Here is a 24,563-nt window from a genome sequence, read left to right as displayed (position 1 = left end):
CACAAAGGCTGCTGTTATAGTTATGCTAATAATGCTAACTGTGCTAATTGTTGCCAAAACTTAGGATTGCAGGTACAATAGCAATACTTGCATGCTGAATGCATGCTGTCAGGTCTAATGTTTGACTCCATGTAAAGATTTTGTCAATAATTTACCTGTGTCATGATTTCTTTTCAGCCAACGTGTTTATATACAGTTAGTGTGTTTACAGTATGTCATATTTAATTACAACAGGACAAAAAGAGCCCCGTATGTTTAGGCAAAAAGGTTCTGGATCGAAAAGTTTTAATACTGGTAGATATTCATATTCGAGTATTTTGGGATCAGAACTCAAAAATCTTTAATTGGAACATCTCTAATGTTTAAACAGTTTTTAAACTAAAAAACATAAAATAAGAATTAATAACGTCACATTTTTATTGAAATTTGAGATGAATTACAATGATTTAAATATGTAACAGATTTGAGTACAACATTTACAACAAAACCTCAACACACAGGGGCACTTAGTTATTCACAATTTTCTTTTTTTTTTACGTGAAAACGAATTAAATAAAAAATGAGTTGGAATTAAGCACTTAGTTTGACATGTATTCAGAATTATGGTAGTAATGCTTTTAGAAAAGTTAAACACTACTACTGCCAGCTGATCGCTTCCTTTCCCTCTACTGCCCCAGCTCCCACCTCCTCCTTTCCTTCTGGGATGCAATAAAAAGAAGCGAGGTCCGGAAGAAGGTGTCCAAAAGAGCTCCACGGCTGGGGGAAAGGTACAGTGGGGTCTTTCCTGTTTGAGTTACATCCATTGATATTGTTCATGGCGATTAGATGGGAGTTTGTGGGAGTAATGTTGCTAAAAGTAACACTTGTGCTAGGATCTAGGAGTTGGTTAGGAGTAATAGTGCTGCTGTTGGTTATAATGTTGTGGACACTGTTAGGGTTGCTATTGCTGCTCGAAGCAAGGCCTGAGGAGGAAAAAGACATAGTTGTTGAAGCCTGGGGTGGGAGCAGACTACTTCCTGGGATGGGAATGAGGTTGGCGGGGCGAGTGAGGGCCAGACGCTGCGTGAGGAGCTGATGCTGGAGCCGCCTGTCAGTCCAGTCCTCCTGAGGCTGGCGGTGGATCTTCATGTGAGCATTCCGGGACTTGATTTTATAGAACATTCTGGAGAAAGGAAAGAAGCAGAAATGAAAAGAAGATTTTTTAAAATCTAAACCATATGTTGACTCGCCCCGAAGGCAAAAACAAGGAGATTTGTGTTGGCAGCTTCTTTTAATAAAACTGGTCCTACTCACTTGCCACACAGCTTGCAGGGGAAGAAGCTGGGCAGTGAAGGAACAGGAACCGCCTCTTCCAGTGCAAACGGCCTTTCTAGTGGCTGGGGAATGGGCGTCATCTGTGAAACATGAACACGTATAATCTAGAAAGCTCTGACTGACACGCTATGTTGCATTCCACATTGGATAATCATGCAAATCATTTAACTCATTACGCAATAAGACAGTCAAAGGTTTCTTTGTAATATTTCAAATATCTGAATGTTTGAGACAAAACATACAAAAACATTTTACAAGATTCGAATAGAAGTTAACAACCCCTATGCCATTTAAAGGATTCTTACGCATTTCTCATCTGTTTCTCGGAGGTCCTCTAGTTTCTTTTGCTTTTCCACCAACTTTTTGCTGAGATAGTAAAACTCCACGCATTGGGACACCGTCTTTGTCCTCACCTGCAACATGCAACAGCAGAGTGTCCATGTTGTCAGTCTCTAATAGAGAGTCAGTGTTTAATCAGTGGTTTTCTTTGTCAGACTGTGTAGTTTTGTTCCTGTTTAGCTAAATGTGTCACTGTGTTATGAGTGAAATTCTTGCTCAACTACAGGTAACAGAACAGGTACAGGCATGAAAAACAATAACATAGCCAGGAGTAAAAGAGGACAAATCCAAAGTATGATGACCAGAATAGCAACTAACTGACTTAGATTTTGAAAGAAAATGTCCTTTTTTACTTATTTTACACAGCACTCTCCAAACTTATTGGCACCCCCGGTGATGTGAAAAAACTTAAAAATAAGATCTCTTCTTTGCAGTGGAAACATTTGACACTAAAAAGTTTAGAAAAATTAAACCATTAATCTGAGTAAATGTATTTAATGATGAAATTAGAAGTTGAATCTCCCTGAAATTTTACTGAAGCGCTTACTTTTTTAAGAAGATCAGAATGTCATGACACTTTAAACTAATAATCTGTGACTTAGTTATTTGCAGGAGTATAAATATGATACCACCCACAGGCCTGTTTCTCTAGCTGCTCAGCTAAAGTTACTCATCTTGAAACAACTGGAAATGTAACAAACAAGTCTGAAGGGGTACAGATATTTATCTTGTCATTAACCACAATGATCAGGAGATAAAAAGCAAAGTTCAAATCTCCAAGCAAATGCTTCTGGGGGCGTTGTGTGTCCTCAAGGGTTCTGTTGAGTATATTGAGATTCTAGTGTACCTCAGGGATAAGCCCTCGGTCTCCCGCTGTTTTCTATTTACCTGCTTCATCTTGACCAACTTGTTCACAACAATGCCGTCCATTACCATTTCTTTGCAGAATAGTCGTACTAAGCAGTCCTATGAAAGCAACAGATCTCTACAGCCTTGCTAATATTCTTACTGCTTGGTTTTCTGACAATAAATTAGGGAGTGCTAACATTTTTCTTAATTTAATGATGACACTAATTCTTTCAGTCTTGTCAGTTACAGTTTTAGCTACCTATCTAGTATTATCATCAAGGTTGCTAAATTTTGTTTAAGAACCACAAAAAGTGGCCTCTCGTGGTCACCAGGCCTCCATAACCACCATTAGATGCTGACTACATACAAGGGGTCTAACGGTACGGTTGGTGCGTTTTCAGTACGTTTCAAATCAGAATAATAAATAAAAATGTATGCTTTATTTTACTTAGAACAGCAATAAACAAAGGATCTGAATTTAGTTTAATTTTATAATGCTCTAAAATATAAAAAAGTGGACAGCATAGAACAGACTGGAGATTTGTTTTGACAATAAAACACGTTTAAAACATGTTTAAGTCACTTTAAAGTGATTTCTATAATCCTGATAGTCCTGCATGTGTTCAGGTAGAAAACGAGGCTGCATTTATTCAGCACATGTGCGTATCAAACCAACAGGGCTATACCGGATATTTTTGGTATGAATACGTGTACCGTTACACCCCTACTACATACCAACAAGCTGTTTAGGAGCATTATCAGAAAAAGCCCTTTCTGTCCTGCTATTATAAACGTAAACATGTGGAGTTTGCTAAACACCAGTAAGACACAAACTGGAACAGAGTGCTTTGATCAAATGGTACTATAACTGAACTGTTCAGCAACAAACACTCCTGGTGGATCTTGAATAAAATAAATATGTAGAATAGCACCTCATGCCCATTATAAAGTACAGTTGAGGGTTAGTGATGCTGTGGGCCTGTTTCTCTTCCAAAGGCCCTCTGACCCTTGTGCGAGTGAAGGCCATCATCAGCTCTTTGAAATATAAAGACATTTCAAATACAAATTTGGTGGACTCAACCAATAAACTTAGAAATGGGTCATCACTGGGTCTTTCAACACGATAATGATTTGAAACATATGGCCAAATCTACACAGAAACTGTTCACTATACACCAAAATCAATATTCTTCTATGTCCGTCTCAGTCTCCAGACATATAGGCGTGGAGTCTGAGATATCTCAGAGATCAAAAGAGAGGTGAATGGTCAAAGATCCCTCTCTCTATATGCTCCAACCTTGTGAAATGTTAGAGGAGAAGTCTAATCGCTGTACTGGTTGGAAAAGGATTTTGTGCAAAGTATTAACAGTAGGGGTGCCAAGAGGTGCAGCAGATTAATCTCACCAAAACGTGTTTTTATCTCAGTAAACTGCTTACATACAGATTAAAATCATGTATTGTGTTTAAAGTGAATGTGTTCACGGTAAAGTACCTGAGAATTAAAATAATTATCACTCTACAGTAACAATAAACACTGAACAGAACCTATTTTACAAGGAAACCATTAGAGAAGTGCAGCATAGCCCCTTCTTGGCGTTATTCATTCTTTTACCGTCTTCTCTATGAGAGGAAAGTCTTTTCCATATGTCCCTAGAGCCACACCGAAGAGATTCTTTTCAGTATCTGTCCACAAATCACAGCCTATGGGAAGAGAGAAATGAGGGAAGGAGGGTTAAAGGGCAGGAGAAACAATGAAAATAAATACCAAAAGGTCATCCTTTCATGCATGACATGCTGGGATGCAGACTTGATTCCCTGTGGTGAAACACGAAGGTCTCATGACTGTGGAACAACACCATCTTGCTCTGCGTCGGTGCAAATTTTGTAATTGCATGTGTTTAATGTAACCAGTTGAGTGAGTTTATGAATTACAACTGCTTGAGGATCACACACATTGTTAGACTTTTTCCTACAGGCAACAGATAAGAAAAGGGCAATAAACAAGATGTCTTAATACTGATGAGATGTTGTTTTATAGAGCTGAAAATGTGCCAGAGTACCATCGTGTACAGGAAAAATACTCACCTGACTGACACAAAACAATGTCTGCTTTGTTCTTGGCTCTTTGAGGATTTAAACGAGTGAGAGGATTGGATGTTAAGTGGGAGGAAATTCAGCCTTCAACAATGACTTCCATTATATGTGCAGCAGAAAAAGGTTCCTGTTTCTACAAGCACTTTTTTCACATGCATACCAATTTTCATAGTTGTAGAGGAAAGCTTCAGGAAAGCTTTGCTCACCTTAACAAGTTCTAGTAAGTCTAGGTCCCAAGCAAATAGTTTTTGAAAAGACAGGAAAGACAGCTTTACATTCCATCTAAGCAAAGTGTCAATGTGGTTATATTGTTGTCATGGTTCATCAAATGGGCAAACCAAGCATGACTTCTAACATCTTTGTTTAAGCTAAACCTAGACAGGATGCTTAAATATGGAATACACTGTGGGTCTCTGCTAAATACTCAAACTGCACATCAAGAAGGTAAGTAGTTGCCTTTATTGGGTTACCTGAGTAGTGGTAGTCTCCTGCTGGTGAGGGGTGAGAAAACAACAGCATCTCCACAGTGGCCTGCAGTACAAAACAGAAATGAATGAAGGGTAAAGATGCAAATAATCTGGCAAAGATCTATAAGCAAGGGTGAAATGGGTAAACCTTGAGATACAAAAAATAATAGAAAAAACATCTCTTCTTACCATTGTGTTACCCTTACAGTAGTGCAGACAGTGCAGCGCTAGCTCTGTGTTACTGCCCCCTCCTGGTAGACAGCTGGAAGTACACATGGACAGCAGCTTCTCCACTACAAATGAAATACACATAAAGCATTAAAATGTTTGCCAAGCAAATAAAATACTAATTTCGCTTGCATGAGAATTCATAAAGCTTAAATCTTAAACAAGTTAACCACATGATGTTCACTGAAGCAGTTGTCTCTGAGATGGCTAACGTAGTTTACCTTGACTTTGTACTTGAGCGCTCTCCTGCAGATGATCCCAGGGTTTCCACACCAGCTGCTCTCGAGGGGAGTCTTCCTCTGAGACCCAGGTGCTTGAACACTCACAATCCACAATGCAAGGAGGAAGATCCGCTTGGAAACCTGGACCCACGTTGATATATCTAAGAAGAAGACATTTTGATAAAAATTTAATGCTTGGGTTATGACCTGAGACTCTGCATGACCTGATAAAAGTGACCAACCTCTCCCCACACCCTGCCTGTAAATCTATGGCCTAATTTACAATCAGGACTTGATGGATCTACAGATGGCTCTGTTTAGACTGAGAGATGTCTCATCTAGTATAAGTATAAGAGAAGAGTTATGCCACATTGTGCAAGTCGAAATGTCTGAGAACCAATTACCTTGAAGCTGTTATAAGAGCATGCTCTTTCTTTGTCTAGTTAGAAGAGATGCGGCAGGCCACTTGAACACATGTCTGATTGTTGTAAAACTGTTCTCCCTTGTCAAGGTTACAATAAAGCTGATTCAAATGACAATCATTGATCTCCTGCTTTGTTAAATACAGATTTGTTTCACAACAAGACACCAGAAGACAATGAAAACAAGGTGAGAACCTTTATAAAGCAGAAAGGCCTTTTTGTGGATTTTACTTACGGTAACCCACATATCTCCACCTCCTCGGCCCATTGTGTTGCTTCCTCCCTGTGGTGAACGGAGGAAATTGACGAAAAGAGGCCTGTTCCCCTGCGGGAAGGATTGAGAAGCGGCCGAGGGGTATAGCGGCCACGATTCTGAGCCCTTTTGGAGTTAAGGATACTAGGGAATGGCCTCCCAATGTAGATGGGTGAAGCCTGTTCCTGCAAGAATGCAAGGAAATAATATTTTAGTCCAGTATCACTGTTCTTTTTGGAAAAATACACATGAAAAAGTAAACGAAAGTTAAATATAGGTCAACAGACAAAAGGTAACTTATCTTAGAAGCATCTGCACAAACAAAATCATTTCCTTTCTCAACAAGAGCAGAGATAAGTTCCCGTTATGTGCCTACATGGGCCTACTTCTAAAGCAGGAACAACATCCCACCTTACGACGAGCTGAAAAACACGCATTTCACAGACTATTCTTCTTTACACTCCTCATCTATTGAACATGTCTAAAAATAAGTGTGGTTTTGGAATCTGTCGTAGAGTTAGAGCTAACATAAGCAGAGCTCCTCCAGCTGCAGCGAGCTCTGCCCGCCTCCATGTCAACCTGTTTACAGCATTTAGTTGATTAAAAATTATAGCATTATGCAAACATGGGCTTAAATGGAAAAAAATGTGACCTGCAAGAATGTTTCTGAACATGAACTCAAGTAGTAGTCAAGTTCAAGTAGTCCCGTTCTTTGGTGCATATTTAAAATTACAACTTTATGCATTTTTCTTGTTTTATCTACAGCACCCTCCACAATAAGCACCTCATTAAATTCAATTAAACTCACTTTCTATTTGCTGCAGCATGATCTGACACTCAACATTTTAGAACTACATCCTTAAATTTGACTAAATTAAATAATTGGTTTTAGCAAAATCCCTGGCAATGTGAAACTGAGGTCCATTTCTCTCAGCCATCTTCAAAATGGGAAAGACAAAAGAACATGCTATTTAAATAAGGCATATGTGTTGATCTTTACTACTTGAAAATGGCTACAAAAAATAGCTGCTCAATTAAGGATGAACATGTGGAAGAAAACCTCTTGCCCTCTTTTAAGTACGGTGGAGGATGTGTGATACTGTGGACCTTTTTGTCTTCCAGAGGCTCCTTTGAAATACCAGAAAATCTAAAAATAAAAATATAGTGGTCTCTGCAGAAAAATTAAAATGGGTTCTCAAATTGAATTCTGATACTAATTTTAGCACCAAAACTGCTAGAAGTCTAGGAGCAATGTTTCACTCCAACTCTCGTCCTACTCTTAACCACATCTACAGTCAGAGTATGGTGAAGACAACTGGAACTGGGACAAACAAGGTTGAATGAGAACCCAAGTTTATCCTGCCACGATGGACAGTGAGGAAAACGATAAGAGGTAAAAAAAGGTGCTGTATGTCCTCAATGACTGTTGTGAGCTGTGGTGTACCTCATGGACAATTCCTCGGCCTCTTTCGTCTTACATTTATCTGCTTCATGTTGACCAGCATGTTTAGTGCCAGGATGTTCATTAACATTTCCTACCTAATGCAGGTCTATGCAGCTGTGCTAATCATCTTACAGCTTATCTTTTGAAAACTTCAATGATGATCCTGATTTTTCAGTCTTGTCTGTTTCAGTCTATTCTGTTTCTGTCTCAGTCTACCCAAGGCTGCTGGCAATTCAGGAGTAATATTTGATTCTACCCCTCAACCAAACTTGTTCTTAAGTACAATCAAAGCCAAAATCTTATTTCCTTATCTTATAAATGACGCAGATTTGAGATGCTTTTAAGAACTAAAACATCAGTTTAACAATGAAACATGGAGCTGGCAGTATCACGGTTAGGGATTTCTGCTTTTTCTTTTGCGGCTTTTGGCCAAACTGAACAAAGGTCACTTATTCCACATGCATGAAGCTCTTAGAATAAGCAATATTGAAAGGTTACATCAAATACCTTGAAATTTACAATGAACTGTGAAATCAATCTTTATTTTAAGAATGCACCTTGCACCTTCATGTGGGATTTGTAAAAACTAAACCCGTTTTATGTAGTTTGGGGGAAACAAAATGTTTCCCTACAATCCAAGTATTCTTTTGATATTTCAAATTTATTTTACTGGTGCTGATAAAGACACTGTACTGTACCTGCAGATGCTGTTGGTCTGGACTGACTGGTTCATTCTTTACTTTTGGGGTCACTTTGTAAGGAGACATCTTTTCAGTAATCTTGTGATTCTTCCCGGAGAATGGGTGACAGGGAAGAGGGAAAGGAGCATTTAAGGATGGACGGCTAGATGGACAGAGCGGTCTGGTGGAGTGGAGGGATGAGGAATGGGTTGAAGGCGTTAGGGATGATGGTTCAGGAGACTGAAGGATGTCACAAGTGGCTAAAGAAATGCATTTAAAAACAAAGAGAAATAAGAAAAGGGCTACAGAAACGTTCCTGAAACATCCCTGCTATCTTAGCAGACAAAAAGGTGTCAAAACACTCATCTGTTCTCATGCAAAACCCACATTTAAACTTGAAATATGTGTTAACTTGAAAAACAAAAGTGTGATTAAAAAAACACAACTTTCAGCTAAAGTAAAACCATTTTAAAATTGTCAGACGTGAAAAGTGAAACTGTAATTTGCATGTGGGAAATGGGAAACTTCACGAGCTCACCCACGAAAAACCCACACGTCCCGTAAAGTTATATGCGGGTATTAACCTGTGTGTAAACCTCTTTTATTTAGATCGGGTTTGAGTTCTTCCACGTTTTATAGGTAAAGTGTGTTTGTATATGTTTCTACCTGTGACGTTGCCAGCCTCGTCACCTTGAGAGCACCTCAGGCTAGACTCCGAGTCACTGGGGTCGGCTGACAGCTGTGGGAAGCAGTGCGACAGCAGGGGGAACTTCCAAATCATCCCAGAAGACTGAATGCGGGGTGGGAAAAACTGAAGCCCGCCCAGGGATTCTCCGCCTTGGGAAACCACATGTCCTGTGCCCCCCTGTGCACTTGGAGAGTCTTCTTTGGAGGGTGACTGGGAGGAAGGAGGTAGTGGTGTGGGAGGGGGACTCAGAACTGAAGACATGAGGTGAGACGATGTGGGAGGGGAGGGAAACGAAGACAACAAAGAGGAGGAGGAGGGATGCAGATAGGTGTCTGGGTCAAAAGCACAGCTTTGCCTCAACTTGACTGATCCAGAACTGTCTCCTGTTCCTAATCCATTTTCCCAGATTTGTCCAGAACCCCTGTCAAGAGGAATTTGAAATTTCCTCCTTCTCTGGGGGAGGAAAGCCTCAGAGAAAGAGTCCAGTTTCTGAGTGTAAGCCCTGCTGTTGATGCCCACAGGTGATCCTGAACCCAAACTGTGGGTGTCTGTTCCTCTCCACCTCCCCTCTGCTTGACCTTTCATCTCGGCATCTCCTGTGGGTGAGACTGTGAGCCATGACCCTTCAGCTTCTGCTGGGTGAAGCTGATCCTCTCCTGAACCACAGCTGGACCCATAATCTTCCTCTCCTCCAACATAAGGATCGCTCATCTTTGAATCTGTCCTGTTGTAGGACACAGCTTGCTTATTGAAGTGGCTCATGCTGCCCTCCCTGCTACAAACAGCTTCACTTTGTCCATAACTGTTATAGTTTGATCTGATCCTCCACCTGTCTCCCTCTTCAGGAGCACAGTTCATTGTGCAAAACACGTCGTTCGTGTTGCTGTAACAGTCTGCTTTACTGTGGAAATCATCCGCAGCGCTTCCTCCGCTCTCCCCATCGTCCCATATCCCCTTTTTGCTGTACCATGAGTCGTCAAAGTGACCGACCAATCTGCTGTCGCCACCAAAATGACCTCCCAAACCAGCATCTCCATCCAAGCTACTCCCGCTGGTGGTGAGGAAGACTCTGTCACTCCCGCTGCTCCCCCTCCTCATCCCAGTAGAGCTGTTTGATGCCAGGAAGGAGGCCGTGGATTCCTCCCCTCTACCTCCATGCTGGTCCTGGGAGTCCTGGGCAGAGTGTGAGGGTGGGTATCCAGCATCAGGGCCCTGAAAGCCAGATAGGGTCAGAGGAAAAGAAGACGGACGGTGGCGATGGTGCTGGAGGTTGGAGAAGGACTGCGTGGATGAACGACCCTCCATGATAATAGGCTTGGTTTTGCTAGAACGCCTGCGGGAAACACAGAACGACCAGAGAAATTTAGCTGGAACAGAAATATATTAACTGGACTGAAAATGCAGAGCTGGCATGTGCTCATAAGTCCATTTTTAATAGCTTGAGGATTTGTATAAATGCACAATGATAGAAATAACATTTATTAAACAGAATGTTCCTCTGTAACATAATAAATGTGTATTTACACATTTATACATATTTTAAAACTTAGTATTGACATTGATTGGTAGGAAGGTATAAAAAGCCTTAAAATAAATTAATATTTTATTCCAGTAGCATAATCTCACATTGACAAATTTGCAGCACATCTTCAACAGTGAGCTGTGGAGATTTATTCTAGCCTTATTCAACATCCTCCTCAGAGGGTGTTCGCACAATTATCTGCAGCGTTGTTTCTCACAGTTCTTGTAGTTATGAAAAACCCTACTCTGCTTGTAGATACGAACAAATCAGCTGACTTGTAAAATTAGCAAATATCCCCGTTACATGAATGGCATTTTCTCTTGTCTTTCCCATTTTTAGGAGTGGTTAGGAGAAAATGACCACTGTCTAACATTGTTTTATTTATATCCCAGGGAAACAGAAAATCCCAGCTTACTATTTTAAAGTTAAAAGACACACGAGTCAAGTAAAGTATACTTTGTGATACTGCATGCGATTGTGCTACTGAAGTTACAGATAAATTAATGTTTAAGGGTTTTTACTAGGGGTGCAGATAAATATGGCATGAAATTGACCTTATGCACTCTATATCTCCATTGTTAAAGACCTAACTGATGAAGGAGTCGGACTGTAACTCTTATATATATATATATATATATATATACATATATATATACATATAAATAGAGATAGACATATAAATATCTCTCTCTCTCTCTCTCTATATATATATATATATATATATATATATATATATACATATAAATAGAGATAGACATATAAATATCTCTCTCTCTCTCTCTATATATATATATATATATATATACATATATATATACATATAAATAGAGATAGACATATAAATATCTCTCTCTCTCTCTCTCTCTATATATATATATATATATATATATATATATATATATATATATATATGAAATTTACTTGTTAGTCTGATTAAATAATTATATTATACTATACTAATAACAATATAAAATAAGTAACTCTAGTTTCCCATGTTGTAGTTCGTCTGTGGCTTCTCAAATACTTTTTAGACAGAGCTTATTTAATTTAATGTAGCTTTTAAGAGAAGAATGAAAACAACTTATCTGGAACAAAATGTTATTTCAGTTGCCTTTATCATCATTTGTCATGTTCTACAAAAATACTCATATAGCAATGTAAAATGAACAAAAAAGCCATTGAACAAATATTAATAGCATCGACAATGATATTAAGAAAATTCAAATATAGGAAAGCATGTACAAACATCACCGAAAATGGATATAAATATACGGTCATGGAAAAAAGAAAGTAGACCCCCTTTATACGTATAGTACACATGGATTAGGGGTTTTTGGGGCTTGACAAATATCTCGCAAAATATAAATGTTTTCGCTCCATTTTTATTTATTTACCCTTTGTTGTGTAAATTTATAAAGTTTAGAACCCAGTAAAGACTAGATCATGTACTGTCAGTGACATACTTTCTTTTTACAAAAGGTCACTTGAAATAACAAAATTCCCTAGCTGCAATTCAGGATCTGGAGCTAAACAGAAGTAATCGGGCAAATATTAATAATCCCTGGTTACATAAGGAAAAGTGGTAAAAAGTTTTTATTTTCCTCTTCCTGCAAAAACAAAAAACTTATATAGATCCATTAATAGACAGGATGCTAAATGAGTGCTGCATTAGAACACGCAAGTGATTGAATCTGAGGACAGAAAAAAATCAGAGCATCGGTCCAAACTTTTACGCAAGCAATGATAAGTGAGAGATTTAAAATAAGATTTGAACTTAAATGGTCTCAAGGTAGTAGCCTGTCATTGATCCATATGCACGTTGCAAGGATTTGGGCAATTAGGCACTATCGAGGCTGCAAGACCTGAGGTGTAGAAGGAGACTCATTAAAACCAAATATATTGACCACTGAGAGGTCACAAAGCATTAAAAGATGGAGATAGAATAAAAATTTTTGAGTTTTTTTTTTGTTTTTCCACCATTCATAGCAACCTTGAGTAGACAGAATTACGTTGTGGCTGTTAATGTCTGCTGCAGCAGTCAGCCGTGTAGAGCAGTATATCACAATATCATCAGCAAAAAAAATATCAAATTTCTTTCTGAATTAGCCTGACTATTATCCTGACTATATCCTGAGAATTATCCTGACAGTAGACACATAGCATTTTCAACACTGATTCCTGCTACACAGCAGACTTATAAAATGGTTAGATAATCTTTCTCTCAATATCACAATAAAAAAGGTTATTTGAGTAGTTAATCACCCAAAAAATCTTTGGTCAGTCCAATTAATTCTCTTTTCATCATATGAGATGATGTAAGATGCAGGTTTGAAGGATTGTTGCAGCTTAAATCAAGCTCATGTACATTTTAGGTATTTGTTTAGCTGTAGTAGTTGAGCTTTCAAGATGACACAATAAAGTTTGAAAAACAATAAAACAGACAGTCAGTTGTGACTATAAATAAGACAAGAGTTTACACAAAGTTCTACGGTGGGAAAAGCAAAGCAATCTGGCAAACCTCCTTTTCTATTCAACAAATCAGCTTAATTAAAAAGTTTTATTCTCTGCTTCCTCACTGGTTCACACTGTTGCCAAATAAAGCTTGAGTTTTTAAATTTAAAACATTTACTTATTTTTTAAGCCTGTCGGGTTAAGTACTTAGGTCCTCACTGGTTTTTCTTCTTTCTCTCTCTTGAAACCACATTCTGCTCTAAATAGGACACTGAGTGAGTCAGAAAGAGAAAGAACAAAGTAAGATGAAGAGATGAAGAGACAAATACACTGTATACATTCTGAGGTTTTTCTCTTTACCAGTCCTTGGCGCCTAATTTCCTTTTGACATATGTTCTTCTCCCGCTGTTCATGTTTTCGGCCTCTTACTATCCATCTCATCATTGCAGCACAGGTCCTCAGCTCTTTGCCGTCTCAAGTGATTATCAACCTTTCAGTCCTTCCTATTTGTGTGTCTTCACAAACACACACCGTCTGTCATAATGGACACAAAACCAACAAGAGGCCGCACACATCTTCCTTTTTTGCTGACTGAAACACACACACTCACACACACCCTGACTTTCATACTTACACATTGTTGCAGGTGTCAAAGAGGACCAGCGGGTAGTGATGTTGCCTCTACTGCCTTTGCGTTGTCGTGATAACCACATCCTGAGGAAACAACGCTGACGGATCTCCCTCCTTTTAGCTATCTTTATCTCTCTCTGCCCCCCTCCTCCATCTCTGCATATCTTTCCGTCTCTCTGCCCGTCCCCACATCGCTGTGTCTCTCTTTCTCACCAAATGTTAGCTGTCCTCTCTTTCTTCTTTTTCTCAATCTATGTGCTCATCTATTATGTCCAAAAAAAATGACCCAACCATGCTGTGAAAAATCAAATCATTTGCAGTTTTTCTCTTTTCATTTCTATCTTTTTGAACATCAATGTACAAAAAACAAAAAATAAATAAAACAACCTTTCTAGTTTAGTGCAGAAGAAAAATTTCACTTTTTGTGAAACATGCCATGATACAATAAACTGCTGTGATTGACCTCAATGAGGTAACTTCTCCATCCCTATGACTTAAATACTCTAAAAAATTATGCGTCTGTGCAGAGGTAGCAGATGTTTACCAGATCAAGATTCTCCAGGACTGAGTCAGCTGACAGGAAATGAAAAAGAATGAAACAGGAAGGAAGAAGACGGCAACAAACGATGAGGTTCAGGGAACCCTCTAACACACCCAGCAGTCCCACCCACTCGCCCACCCACTCACACATGCAGCGCGCACCTGTAACCATGTTGTTTCTCTATGCTCGTTAAGTCAGCCTTAACGAGCATAGAGAAACCTTTAAACACCTACACACACAACCTCAAGTTCAACCACTGACGAGTCCAGATGTAGAGGGAGTAAATTTGGTGACCTTTACCACAGACACACAGGTGTAGAGGTGGGCATGTTCATACAGTCTAATAAATGATTTACAGGAGAACCTAAAATATTTAGTTCATTATATTGGAATTTGTTTGTGGACTTTTTTTCTGAGTAAAGTTTAGCAGGTAGGTGCCAGTATTGTTTTATACACTACCACCTACATTAGGTACTTATGTGTTTCTAGCTGAATTTATTGTTTTTGCATTGCATTTACTTTTGTCCTGGTTTTGAAAGTTTGTCTTCATGTCTCTATGTCCAATGCTTGCAATAAGAAAGATATAGAATAATGAATAAAATAAATAAATAATGTTATATAGAATTTATTTTGACAATAAATATGTAAATAAATAATATATATAAATAATATATGTAAAGAAATAATTTTACCAAAAAAACACTATTTCATGCATATATAAAAATTTGTCAGCTCACTATATTAAAAAACTGACAAATAATAAGGAATAAATACAAATCTAATCAAATAAAACGTTAAGTTAAAAAGTTAAGTTAAAATATTGTTCTAATTGTGATATTGTCAGAATCCTAGAGCTAATTTGATTATTTCTGTTGTTTGTGTTTGCAGATCAATAAGTGATTACCAATTATCCTTTCCTGGGAAACACAACATTAAACCTGGCTTTACCCAACTCCGCTGAGTCTGCACAGCCCATAAATTAGGCCAATATTTAAGATTTTTTTTTAAATAGAGGTCTCGCCTGAACATACCTAGCTGATAACAAAGGAGAAAAATCTGTGAGGACCTTGGTGTTGCATGTATTATATTCACATGTCAATCAAACAACTGCAGGCGGCCTGGAGAAGACAACAAGAGGGGCTCAATTCTCTGGGTGCTCCTGGGTTATCAGCAAGCTCCAGTCAGTCACCTGCTAACACGATGCATGAAAGTGCATTTTTTAGCCTACAAGAACATTGACGTTTTACAGAGAAAGGTTTGTATATCTCTGATCCCAGGCCAACAACAGGAGGTTTAAAAAGCAAAAACAAAACAACTAATTATTGACCCAGATTTTTCCATTGTGGCATCAAACAGGGTACAAAAGATATATCTGTTGACCTCTATTGGAAATGCTGATTTACATGACTGCCACAATGTGGAAGTCAGAAAATTAACACATCAAACCATTTTATTCACAGCTCTCCCATTCTAAAACATATATGGACACTTCTTCACAGTTTTCTCTGTTCTGCACGTAGCGTAAACTAAAATTAAACTTGCTTATGGCCCTTACAAAAACCTAGGACTCTGTCTTAGTTCCTTTCTGCTATTTTTGGGGGATAAAAAACTTCCCGCTCACTTTTAAGATCCTTGTACAACTACTCATTAAATGCTCAGTGGAGAAAACAAATGGCTGTCAATATTTCAGGGGATTTTGCAACAGTCTGGAGAGTAAACCAGCTCCATCAGTACAGCTAAAAGTCCGCAAAGATTTCTGCAGACATGCAGTGAAAATTTCATTTCTAGAGAACGTCTGACAATAAAATTTAAAGTGTGGTAAAATGTTTTTGCTAATAGAGTTCAGTCCAAATCTCTACCAGTTAAAACAGCATAATAATCTTTACAGTGTACACTATGCATACAGTGCTGTACATTTTCATTCATCATATTTCTGTCATTCATGAGGAATATTTTGTATTACATCATAAAACGTACGTACATAGAGGCCAAAAGTTAGGAAGGAACTTCAAGTTTCTATTCATAATGCCTTTCTAAAAAAACAGCATGAATTCCAAGATCTGGGCTGCAAATTTTTCAGAATTTCCCTTTAGGTATGCACAGATATTATCAGACCACTGAGGAATAAATGTTAGCAACAGTAAAGAAGAGCTTAGTTTTGGGCTTGAGAAGGCTTGCAATTTCATTGCCAATGTAACAGCTCACATATATGCGTATTATATCAGGTTACTTTGAAGAAAGTACCTTAAAATATTTTAAAATGTATAATAAGAAGTGACTCTTAACATAAAAGTAATGTTTATTTAGTATTACAATAAAAGTATGATCTTTCTTGTACAGATATGACCTTGCTTCAAAGGTTTGGGACTGAAGAGTAACTGCAAAGTATCAATACCCGCAGTTAAACCTGAGCTCAAAGGACTGAATTACATTACATATTTGGAAGACTATAAATAAAAAATAGCTGGAGAGCTGCACAATATATAGAATCACAATTGTCATCACAATATCAGAGTATGAAATATCGCAAAGGACCTTATATCATATCTCAAGTTTCAGGCGTTCCCTCTGCATGTTCATAATATATTTGGCCATTTGAATGGACTCTTATTGCCTTTAATGCTCACACCCGAGGTCTATTTTTAGCTGCTCACAAAGAGTGATGGGGGAATTGTTTAACGGTGAAGAAAGAAAAGTATTGATATCGTCAATGCAACTTTTAGCAAAAGGATTGCAGTAAAATATTTTCCTGATAGCCATAAGAGGCTGCAACAAATGCAAGAAATTAAACTCCTAAATATGACGCAAATTATGCCATGACATTGCCATTATGCCATGCAAATTATGCAAATCATGCTCTTTACGACACAGGTACGGACTTCAGTAAACTGATGGAAAGAACCACATAGTAATCTTTGAATTCTGATGCATAACAGAGTCTGAACAGACAATACAAGCAGACCTACTCAATTTCCTACATTCAAAAATCTCCATCAACATGGCGCAGAAGGAGATGTTCATACAAAACAGCCTTCACAGCAATCTGGGTTCCTCAATGTTAATAAGAATTTAGTCCGGTAATTTAATCTCTCAGGCATTACAAATGTAAGACGTGGGGAAAAGGGGTTTTTACATATTTTGTAAAAACGCATTTTAAATTAGGAAGGTGATACAAATATAAACATCCATCCACTTTCTATAGTCGCTTCTTCCATACTGGGTCGCGGGGGATCTCCAGCAGTCTACGGGTGAGAGGTGGGGTACATCCTGGACAGGTCGCCAATCCATCGCAGGGCAACACAGAGACACTTAACCGTGCTCACACACCCATTCACACTTAAGGGCAATTTGAAAAGACCAATTAACCTGACAGTCATGTTTTTGGACTGTGGGAGGAAGCTGGATACCCAGAGAAAACCAATGCATGCAAGGGGAGAACATGCAAACTCCATGCAGAAAGACCACCAGCCGGGAGTCGAATCCAGGACCTTCTTGCTGCAAGCCAACAGTGCTACAGTGCCACGGATGTAAACAGATTACTTAAATGATAAAAAGCCTTCAAAAGATATAACGTTCCCATTGATATGAAAAAAACATACATGTTTTTGGTGGTTTCCTTCTGTTTACAAGTTTTATGCTATCCTAATGACAGATTTTTTTTGTATATCTCCAGCAGATGAGAGAAATAAACAATAATAACTAACAGCAAAACAGAAACTCATATTGTTCACACATAACTAGCCCACATGAATACATACTTATAAACCAGATCATCTTTTGGTTATTATAGTGCTTAGAGTGTGCTCAGTACAAGTAAAAATCTGTCTAATCTGGAGTAGAATAAAAATTTATTTACACATTTGTTTGTTACTAACACAAAACGTGGCGTATCCTTAGAACAGAGAGAACAGCATAATTCCCATTAAACTGTAATTAGTTCACAGCTTTCTTTAGGGGTGGAAAACACAACATTGAAGTTAGCATCAGATGTACAGCTTCCAACTCCAGTTCAGTTCGTGAGACGGAGCCTAACCAGCAGCTAAACCAGAGGCTATAAATCATACGCCAACTTCAGCTCCTAAAGACAGCAGCAGCCGCTTGTTGCTAACGCTGGTTGGCTAACTGTAGCCTAACAGAAGGAAAATGCTAAAAAGGGAAGCATTCGCCCTTAGAAACCTTTTATTAAATGATAAAGAAGGTTTGAGGAGAAATCCTTAGAGTGAACTAATTTATTTTACTTGCTTTAGATCAGCTGATTGCGCGCTTCAGTGAGGAGCTTCATTTTTTGGGCTATTTTTAGACATCGGTAGGACATTGAGATTTGGAATGGTCCACTTTAATAATACAAGTTTTTCCCACACCTATTTTGCATATATTTAATGTAAATATCTGAATACAGATTCAATCTCATATATAAATGTGCTACACCCTCCAGCCTTTCGTTTTTAGCTGTTTTCGATGGGTTCAAAACCTTAATTAGGCCCCCTTTCCGCCCCCCTAACAGATATTCAAATGATCCTGATTGTTAATTTAAATATAAATATTTTTCTCCACTGCTGTCTTTCTTCCTAATTTCTGTAAAAAAAAGAAAGATTAGCCGTTTTAATTTGTTCATCTTAATGCAATCCAATTGTCCTTTTTTATGATCCAAAACAGTGCAAACCAAAAGTGAATCACTTTTGATGTGTGAGCATCAGAGTGTGTGGATAGGTGATTATGTTAATGTTTAGGTCATTTATTCAGTGTGACTACACTTCTGAAAACCTCATCATTAATATGTATTACGGATAATAATGTGGTGCAGGCAGAATAACCTCAACATTTGCATATGTGATAAATTTAGCAACATGTTCACATGTTTTTAACATCTCTCGTCCGTAAAAGTAGAATCAAATTTCCCTGCATCAGATAGAATTTTATACCGCTGTTTTAAATCAGAAGAAAGAGCTCTAATTGCTCTAGATCATTACAATTTTCTCTGTCATAGTGTGGCTTATTTACATATCTGTGGGTAGCCATCACGAACAAAGAGGATGTATAAATCCCACTTTTCAACTTCAAATTACAAAACTGACGGACAACATTACAGTGCCGGTATAGTATAATAACCATTTAATATTTAACACGATCTATTTGCTGTTTAAAAACAGAAAAGCAGCCATTTTTTCCTACTGCTGTAAAAATAACATTACACATAGATGATGGCCGTTAGAAAACTTGTAATATACATTGATTTGTTGTTGCTTTGATACATAAATGAAGAAAGAGAACACAGATGTGTGTTGACAGTGACTGTCTAAAATCAGTGTCGGATATTTCCTGTACTCGTGGTGACAATTATTAATTAAATAAATTAATGAAGTAAATAAAATGGTTTTTTTTTATGACATGGACAGTGGAGTCAATCAATCAATGAACCTTTGTTTATAGAGCACTTTACACACCCAAAGTGACCAAAGTGCTGAGCAGGTCCATAAATTAAAAGAAAATAAGAAACATAAAAAGTCCAATAAGACACAAACACCTAAAAACAGTAGGTAAAATCAAATAAAATACTAATAATTAAAAACACCCTGACATTTCTGCTCAGCTGGAATTAAAAGGCAACTTGAAAAGATGGGTCTTTAAAAGTGACTTAAACTCACTCAGTGCGATAGCTATCCTTACAGTAAGAGAAAGACAATTATGTTACAATGTTTGAGAGCAACAACAGAAAAAGCTCCGTCTCCTTGGGTCATAAGACGAGTCCTAGGAACATTTCAAAGCAACATCCTTGTGCAAAAATTCTGTTAAATTTGGAGGTGCCAAACAGCTTAAACATTTAAAAAACAAAATTAATTTCTTAAAATGAGTCCTAAAACGTACAAGCAACCAGTGCAGGGAGGACAATATGGGGTAATGTGCTCTCGTTGCTTGTTATTGGTGAGCAGAAGGGCAGCAGCGTTTTGGACCAGCTGAAGGTAACATAGAAGAAGCGTTCCCCAACATTTCAGCCTGTAACCCCCAAAATAACAGTACTAGAGACTGGCAACCCCCTATTGGCGACTTAAAATACATATAATTATTTCATATTACATTTTTTAAAATCATATATTTATTTATTTAATTTTGTCCCTTTTGGCCCTCCAAACTCCTCAGGGGTCGAATCACATAGAATCTGAAAATCATCTTGCGAGTCTCCACTTGGTGTCTCACAACCCCCCGGGGGTCCCGACACCCACTTTGGGAGCCCGTGACGTAGAAGACTGTTGTCTAACCCTGAAGAAAGAAAGTTGCAGTAGTCCAATCTGGAGGTAATAAAAGCATGTATAAAGTTTATCTCCATGCAAGTTTTAATGTCGTTTAAACAGTTTGCCAGATTCTGTACTGACTGCCTTCCACATGCTCTCAACCTATTAAGACCTGTTTCCTCAACACCGACAGACATGTCCAGACGTGATAATAAAACACGCTCCACGGTGTCAAAAGCAGCAGGGAAATCAAGCAAGATGAGAACAGCAGAATCCCCCACGTCTGCAGTGAAAAGCAGATCATTAAAAACTCTGAAGAAGTGATATTTCTGTCATGTGACACAATTTAAAACCAGACTGGAAGTTTTCAGTAATCCGATGTTGCTTGTAGATGCTCCTGAAGTTGGAAATAAATATTCCTCGCTAAAAACTTTAGAAATGGGCCTAAAATGCTGCCACCGATTCAGGATTAAGGGCAATGTCACTATTTTTTGGAGATCTGGACAAAAACTTTTAATACTGAAAAATCTGGACTGCATTAACCCCACAACCCAAAATGAACAGTGAGCTAGACAAAAGCTCAAGTTGTAAAGTCGCAAACTAAAAAGAAAAGAATACATCACAATATAAATCAAAGCAAAAGCCCTTTATTTTTCCCAGATTATCAAATAATTGTTTTCTTTAGATAACTGAAATCTCAAATTTATTTCCATGCTTAATAATTTTTCCATACTTTCCGGACTTGAAAACAATTAAAATCAGATTCTAGACTTCGTGAGACTTTTCAACATTGCAGAGGACTCGGATACAAAGAACCATTTCCATCGCTTTTCCTGCTCTGGTTAAAAAAAAAAAAAAAAAGACATAAACTGCACAAACAGGCCCACCACAGCATGCTAGTTCCAAATCTGCCTTCCCACATATAAAACAGTGATACTCATAGTTTTACCTTGCTCACTGACAGGAAACAAAAGCAGCAAAACAAACAAATAATGTGGTCCTTGTTAATGAATTTAAAAAAAAATGTAATCCAAACATATTTTAGCAAAGTAGCAACATTCTGCAAGAATAAATAGCTCAGACAGTTAGTGTCAGCTGGAAAATGTAAAATAAACACTTCTTAAATTTAGGAGGAGTTTAGAAGTAATAGAGGATTAAACATGCTTAAAGCTACACTGGTATTCTAACGATATTAGCTGGATGACTAGCTGAGCTTTCTGGTTAGGGGGCTGCAGTCGGCTGTTTAATCAACCGTGCCTGCTTAGTTACCTTAATAAGACAAACGGCCAGCGCTCCCTTAGTTTTCATGCAATCATTGGTCAAACAGCTGTCTTTGTCTTTCTTGTAAGCAAGAGGAAAATAAAGAAGTTATCAGCAGTGTGCAGCAACAGGTGGGGAAGGGAAGAGTTACTCTATAGATACTCTATATAGTTAAAAAAAAAGATTCCAGCATTTCATTTAAAAGGCCAGTACCATAGGACTGTTTAGACTGGAACACTTTGAGACGGCAACTTTTTAGAAACCTGGTAAGCCTTGATAATGATACCCGGGCCATGCCCAGAGATACAGTAAGTTTGCATGGAGAGAAGACGTACAGAGATTAACTTAGTGTTGGCGCTGCTGAGACGGCCTCGAGACTTGCCCCACTGGCCACTCACTTGTCAACCCAAACAGTTAATGTTGACTTTCCTGTTCAGAAAGACACAGCAAAGATGGTTGTGTTTGCGGCAGTTGTCTTTTTGATGTTGCTTCATTGAGAGTCTCTCCACTCCTGCAATCCTGGAGAGATTCAACTACCAATCTGCAGCTGAGAAAAGGGTCAGCTTATGAAATTTGTTTCAAAAATTACACAAACCTTTCTGTCCTGGAAGATATCTGCACCTGTCGACTTAACTAAACTCTCTGTATCTACAAATCTCTCTCTCTTCAACTGTCTGAATGCATCCCCTTCAGAAAACAATACCAATCCATCAAAGCTCTTGCAAGATTGATAAACAGTTTCTGTCATTACCACAATGTGTGATGCACACAGATCAGACTCGCTGATGTAGTTTGTGGCACTTTATTATTTATTTATTTATTTTTATTATTTACTGCATGTTTTTAAAAGTTTTGAGTGTGTTTTGAGCTCCACTCTGGGCATCCCTTCTGACTGTCGCACCACGTGTGATGCAATATATGCAAGACAATGTAAAGGAAACCTGAATGATTTCTTTTTACAGAGCTGTTAACAGAAAGCCCTGTGTGTCAGAAGCCTGGCCTATCTGCCTGATGTTTGCTTAGTTTTTAGCTTTGATCAAGATGCAGGTATGTTTCTGGAGTAAAGTTTTTCGTATAAGTGAAGAGGTTGAACTACTTTCATGTGTGAAACTAATTGTGTTTTGAGCTCCGGTTCAGGCAGTGCACCTGAATTTCACTGCAGATGTTTTGCAGTCGCAGCAAAAAATATCTTTTGAAGCTGTGGATTTCAGAAACGTTGTACATGTTCATCTAGATTTGTTCTGGTTTGTTCCCCGTTACCCTTTTTCCCCCTTTCTGTCTGTTACCATCTGTCATTTTAAACTTGCTCCAGCCTGTCCAATTAGCTACCTGAACCACATAAGGCATGTCATGCGTTGCTTCAGTAAATCAGTTCTGAAACAGGAGCAATATCTCACTTTACCCCAATGCAGAGCAAATCTGTCTCTGACGCCGCACCGCAACCGGACCCACCATACGGTTTGCCAGAGCTACCAGAACGTGACGCACGGAAAAAATCGTTCTGGTTTTGGTGAAGTTAAATTATTTTTAATTCCAATAAAAAAAAATTGGCTCAGAAAATAAAGCAACTATTAAGAACTCTAAATATCTATTCAAGATAGCTAAAATGAACACTAAAAAAGGCTACGTTCCACATCTCGTTACGTTATTAAGTCTAAAAATTTAAAATAACTGAAAGAGTACAGAGTTATCTCAACTGTGTTTTAGCACATCCTGCTGTGAGTCTCATATTTGTATGAGCAGGCAAGGTCGAGGAAAGAGCCGAATGAAAAATGAGTGAATGAAAAGGATGTGAGAGGTTGGAAGGGGGAGTGCGGAGGAGTCGGTACGGGGGAAAACGCTTCTCTGGTTTTCTCTCAAATTCACCTTAAAAACCTGCGGGAGCAGAGGAGGGGGAACGAGACGCTCGCTTTTGGACTTTTTGGTTTTTTTGGGCCTCTAATGTTTTTTCTTTTTTTTTTTGTCGGCGTCTGTCTGTCTTTCTTTCGTCTCTCAGAAATGTAGCAGTGACTGACGGGAACAGTGGAACGGAATGGAAGATGAAAGCTGTAAACAACAAATAAGAGTTTATAAAAAGACACAAGTTGGCCTAACTGACTGATGTTTGCTCAGTTTCCAGCAGCCATCATGGTAATGATGTTTGTGGAATAAACATATTTTTACGTGTAATGGAAGGAACGAGGACACGGTAACACCTGAAAGCCGTAAAACTAGTTTTAAAACACAAAGAACACACCAGCGAAACTGCGAACCAGACCAGTCTGTATAAAAAGAAGAATTAGAGACAAAGTTGTCTTTTAAAGCTTTTAAAACATTTACAGTTAAACTATTTCAGATGCTAAGATTCTTTAAAACAGACTTAAAGTATTTACCTGATTTTTAAAAGGTAAACCTTTTGATTAAATATAAATTAGAAAGGTTTTATTATAAGTACAAGTGTGCACTATTTGTTCAGACTGACATTATAATACAGCGTTTATCCATACATTTCCATAGCAGTTTGGAGTGGAGGTTTCACTTTGATACACGCAAACAGGCATTAATTCAAAAAGGTACAGGAAAGCTCCACAGCTCCCATACTGTTCAACATTAAGGTTTGGAAAGGTGCTAAAGTTTTCCTCAAATCAAACTCAAAAGCGGACTCCTCGCCAAAGGATAAAAGCAGCCTGAAAGTTACATAATAGCTTGCTTGACAAGAGTTTTCGAGTCAGAAGCCAGAAAATGTTCAGAGACTCCACCGCTTGCACTTTTCTGCCAGTGCTTCAGAGCCATGAAGACATCTAAAGACTTCTATTGACTTTCATTATTTAAGATTTCTGAGGCAAATTATAGAGTCAGAACAAAAAGATAACAAGCAGCTATCACAGTGTTCGGCGATGTTTGTTTAAATTTAATAATGGAGCTTTACATGATGGGCCTTTATCTCATAA

The 24,563-nt window shown here is 38.2% G+C and overlaps 1 protein-coding gene across 3 annotated transcripts in view; it reads right to left on the bottom strand.

Moving 5' to 3' along the window:
- Positions 1 to 399: 399 nt before the first annotated feature.
- Positions 400 to 24,563, bottom strand: part of LOC124880231 — a 30,051-nt gene continuing 5,887 nt past the window's right edge. Inside the window, exons 1-11 of one of the 3 annotated variants that reach the window (XM_047385197.1) lie at positions 13,607 to 13,757; positions 8,978 to 10,332; positions 8,330 to 8,571; positions 6,170 to 6,372; positions 5,513 to 5,673; positions 5,253 to 5,356; positions 5,067 to 5,127; positions 4,115 to 4,203; positions 1,620 to 1,727; positions 1,294 to 1,394; positions 400 to 1,162 (exon numbers count right to left, since the gene is read on the bottom strand). In XM_047385197.1, the coding sequence (XP_047241153.1) occupies positions 637 to 1,162; positions 1,294 to 1,394; positions 1,620 to 1,727; positions 4,115 to 4,203; positions 5,067 to 5,127; positions 5,253 to 5,356; positions 5,513 to 5,673; positions 6,170 to 6,372; positions 8,330 to 8,571; positions 8,978 to 10,304 (2,922 nt within the window). In that variant the 5' untranslated portion in view covers positions 10,305 to 10,332; positions 13,607 to 13,757 and the 3' untranslated portion in view covers positions 400 to 636. Of the gene's footprint in view, positions 1,163 to 1,293; positions 1,395 to 1,619; positions 1,728 to 4,114; positions 4,204 to 5,066; positions 5,128 to 5,252; positions 5,357 to 5,512; positions 5,674 to 6,169; positions 6,373 to 8,329; positions 8,572 to 8,977; positions 10,333 to 13,332; positions 13,547 to 13,606; positions 13,758 to 24,563 lie in introns of those variants that run through there. The other 2 variants (XM_047385195.1, XM_047385196.1) reach the window with 2 other exon arrangements.

This window comes from Girardinichthys multiradiatus, chromosome 14 (assembly GCF_021462225.1).
Source record: "Girardinichthys multiradiatus isolate DD_20200921_A chromosome 14, DD_fGirMul_XY1, whole genome shotgun sequence".
Lineage (NCBI taxonomy): Eukaryota > Metazoa > Chordata > Actinopteri > Cyprinodontiformes > Goodeidae > Girardinichthys > Girardinichthys multiradiatus.
Note: the sequence above shows the minus strand (reverse complement) of the source record. Positions and strands in the feature narration are given on the sequence as shown.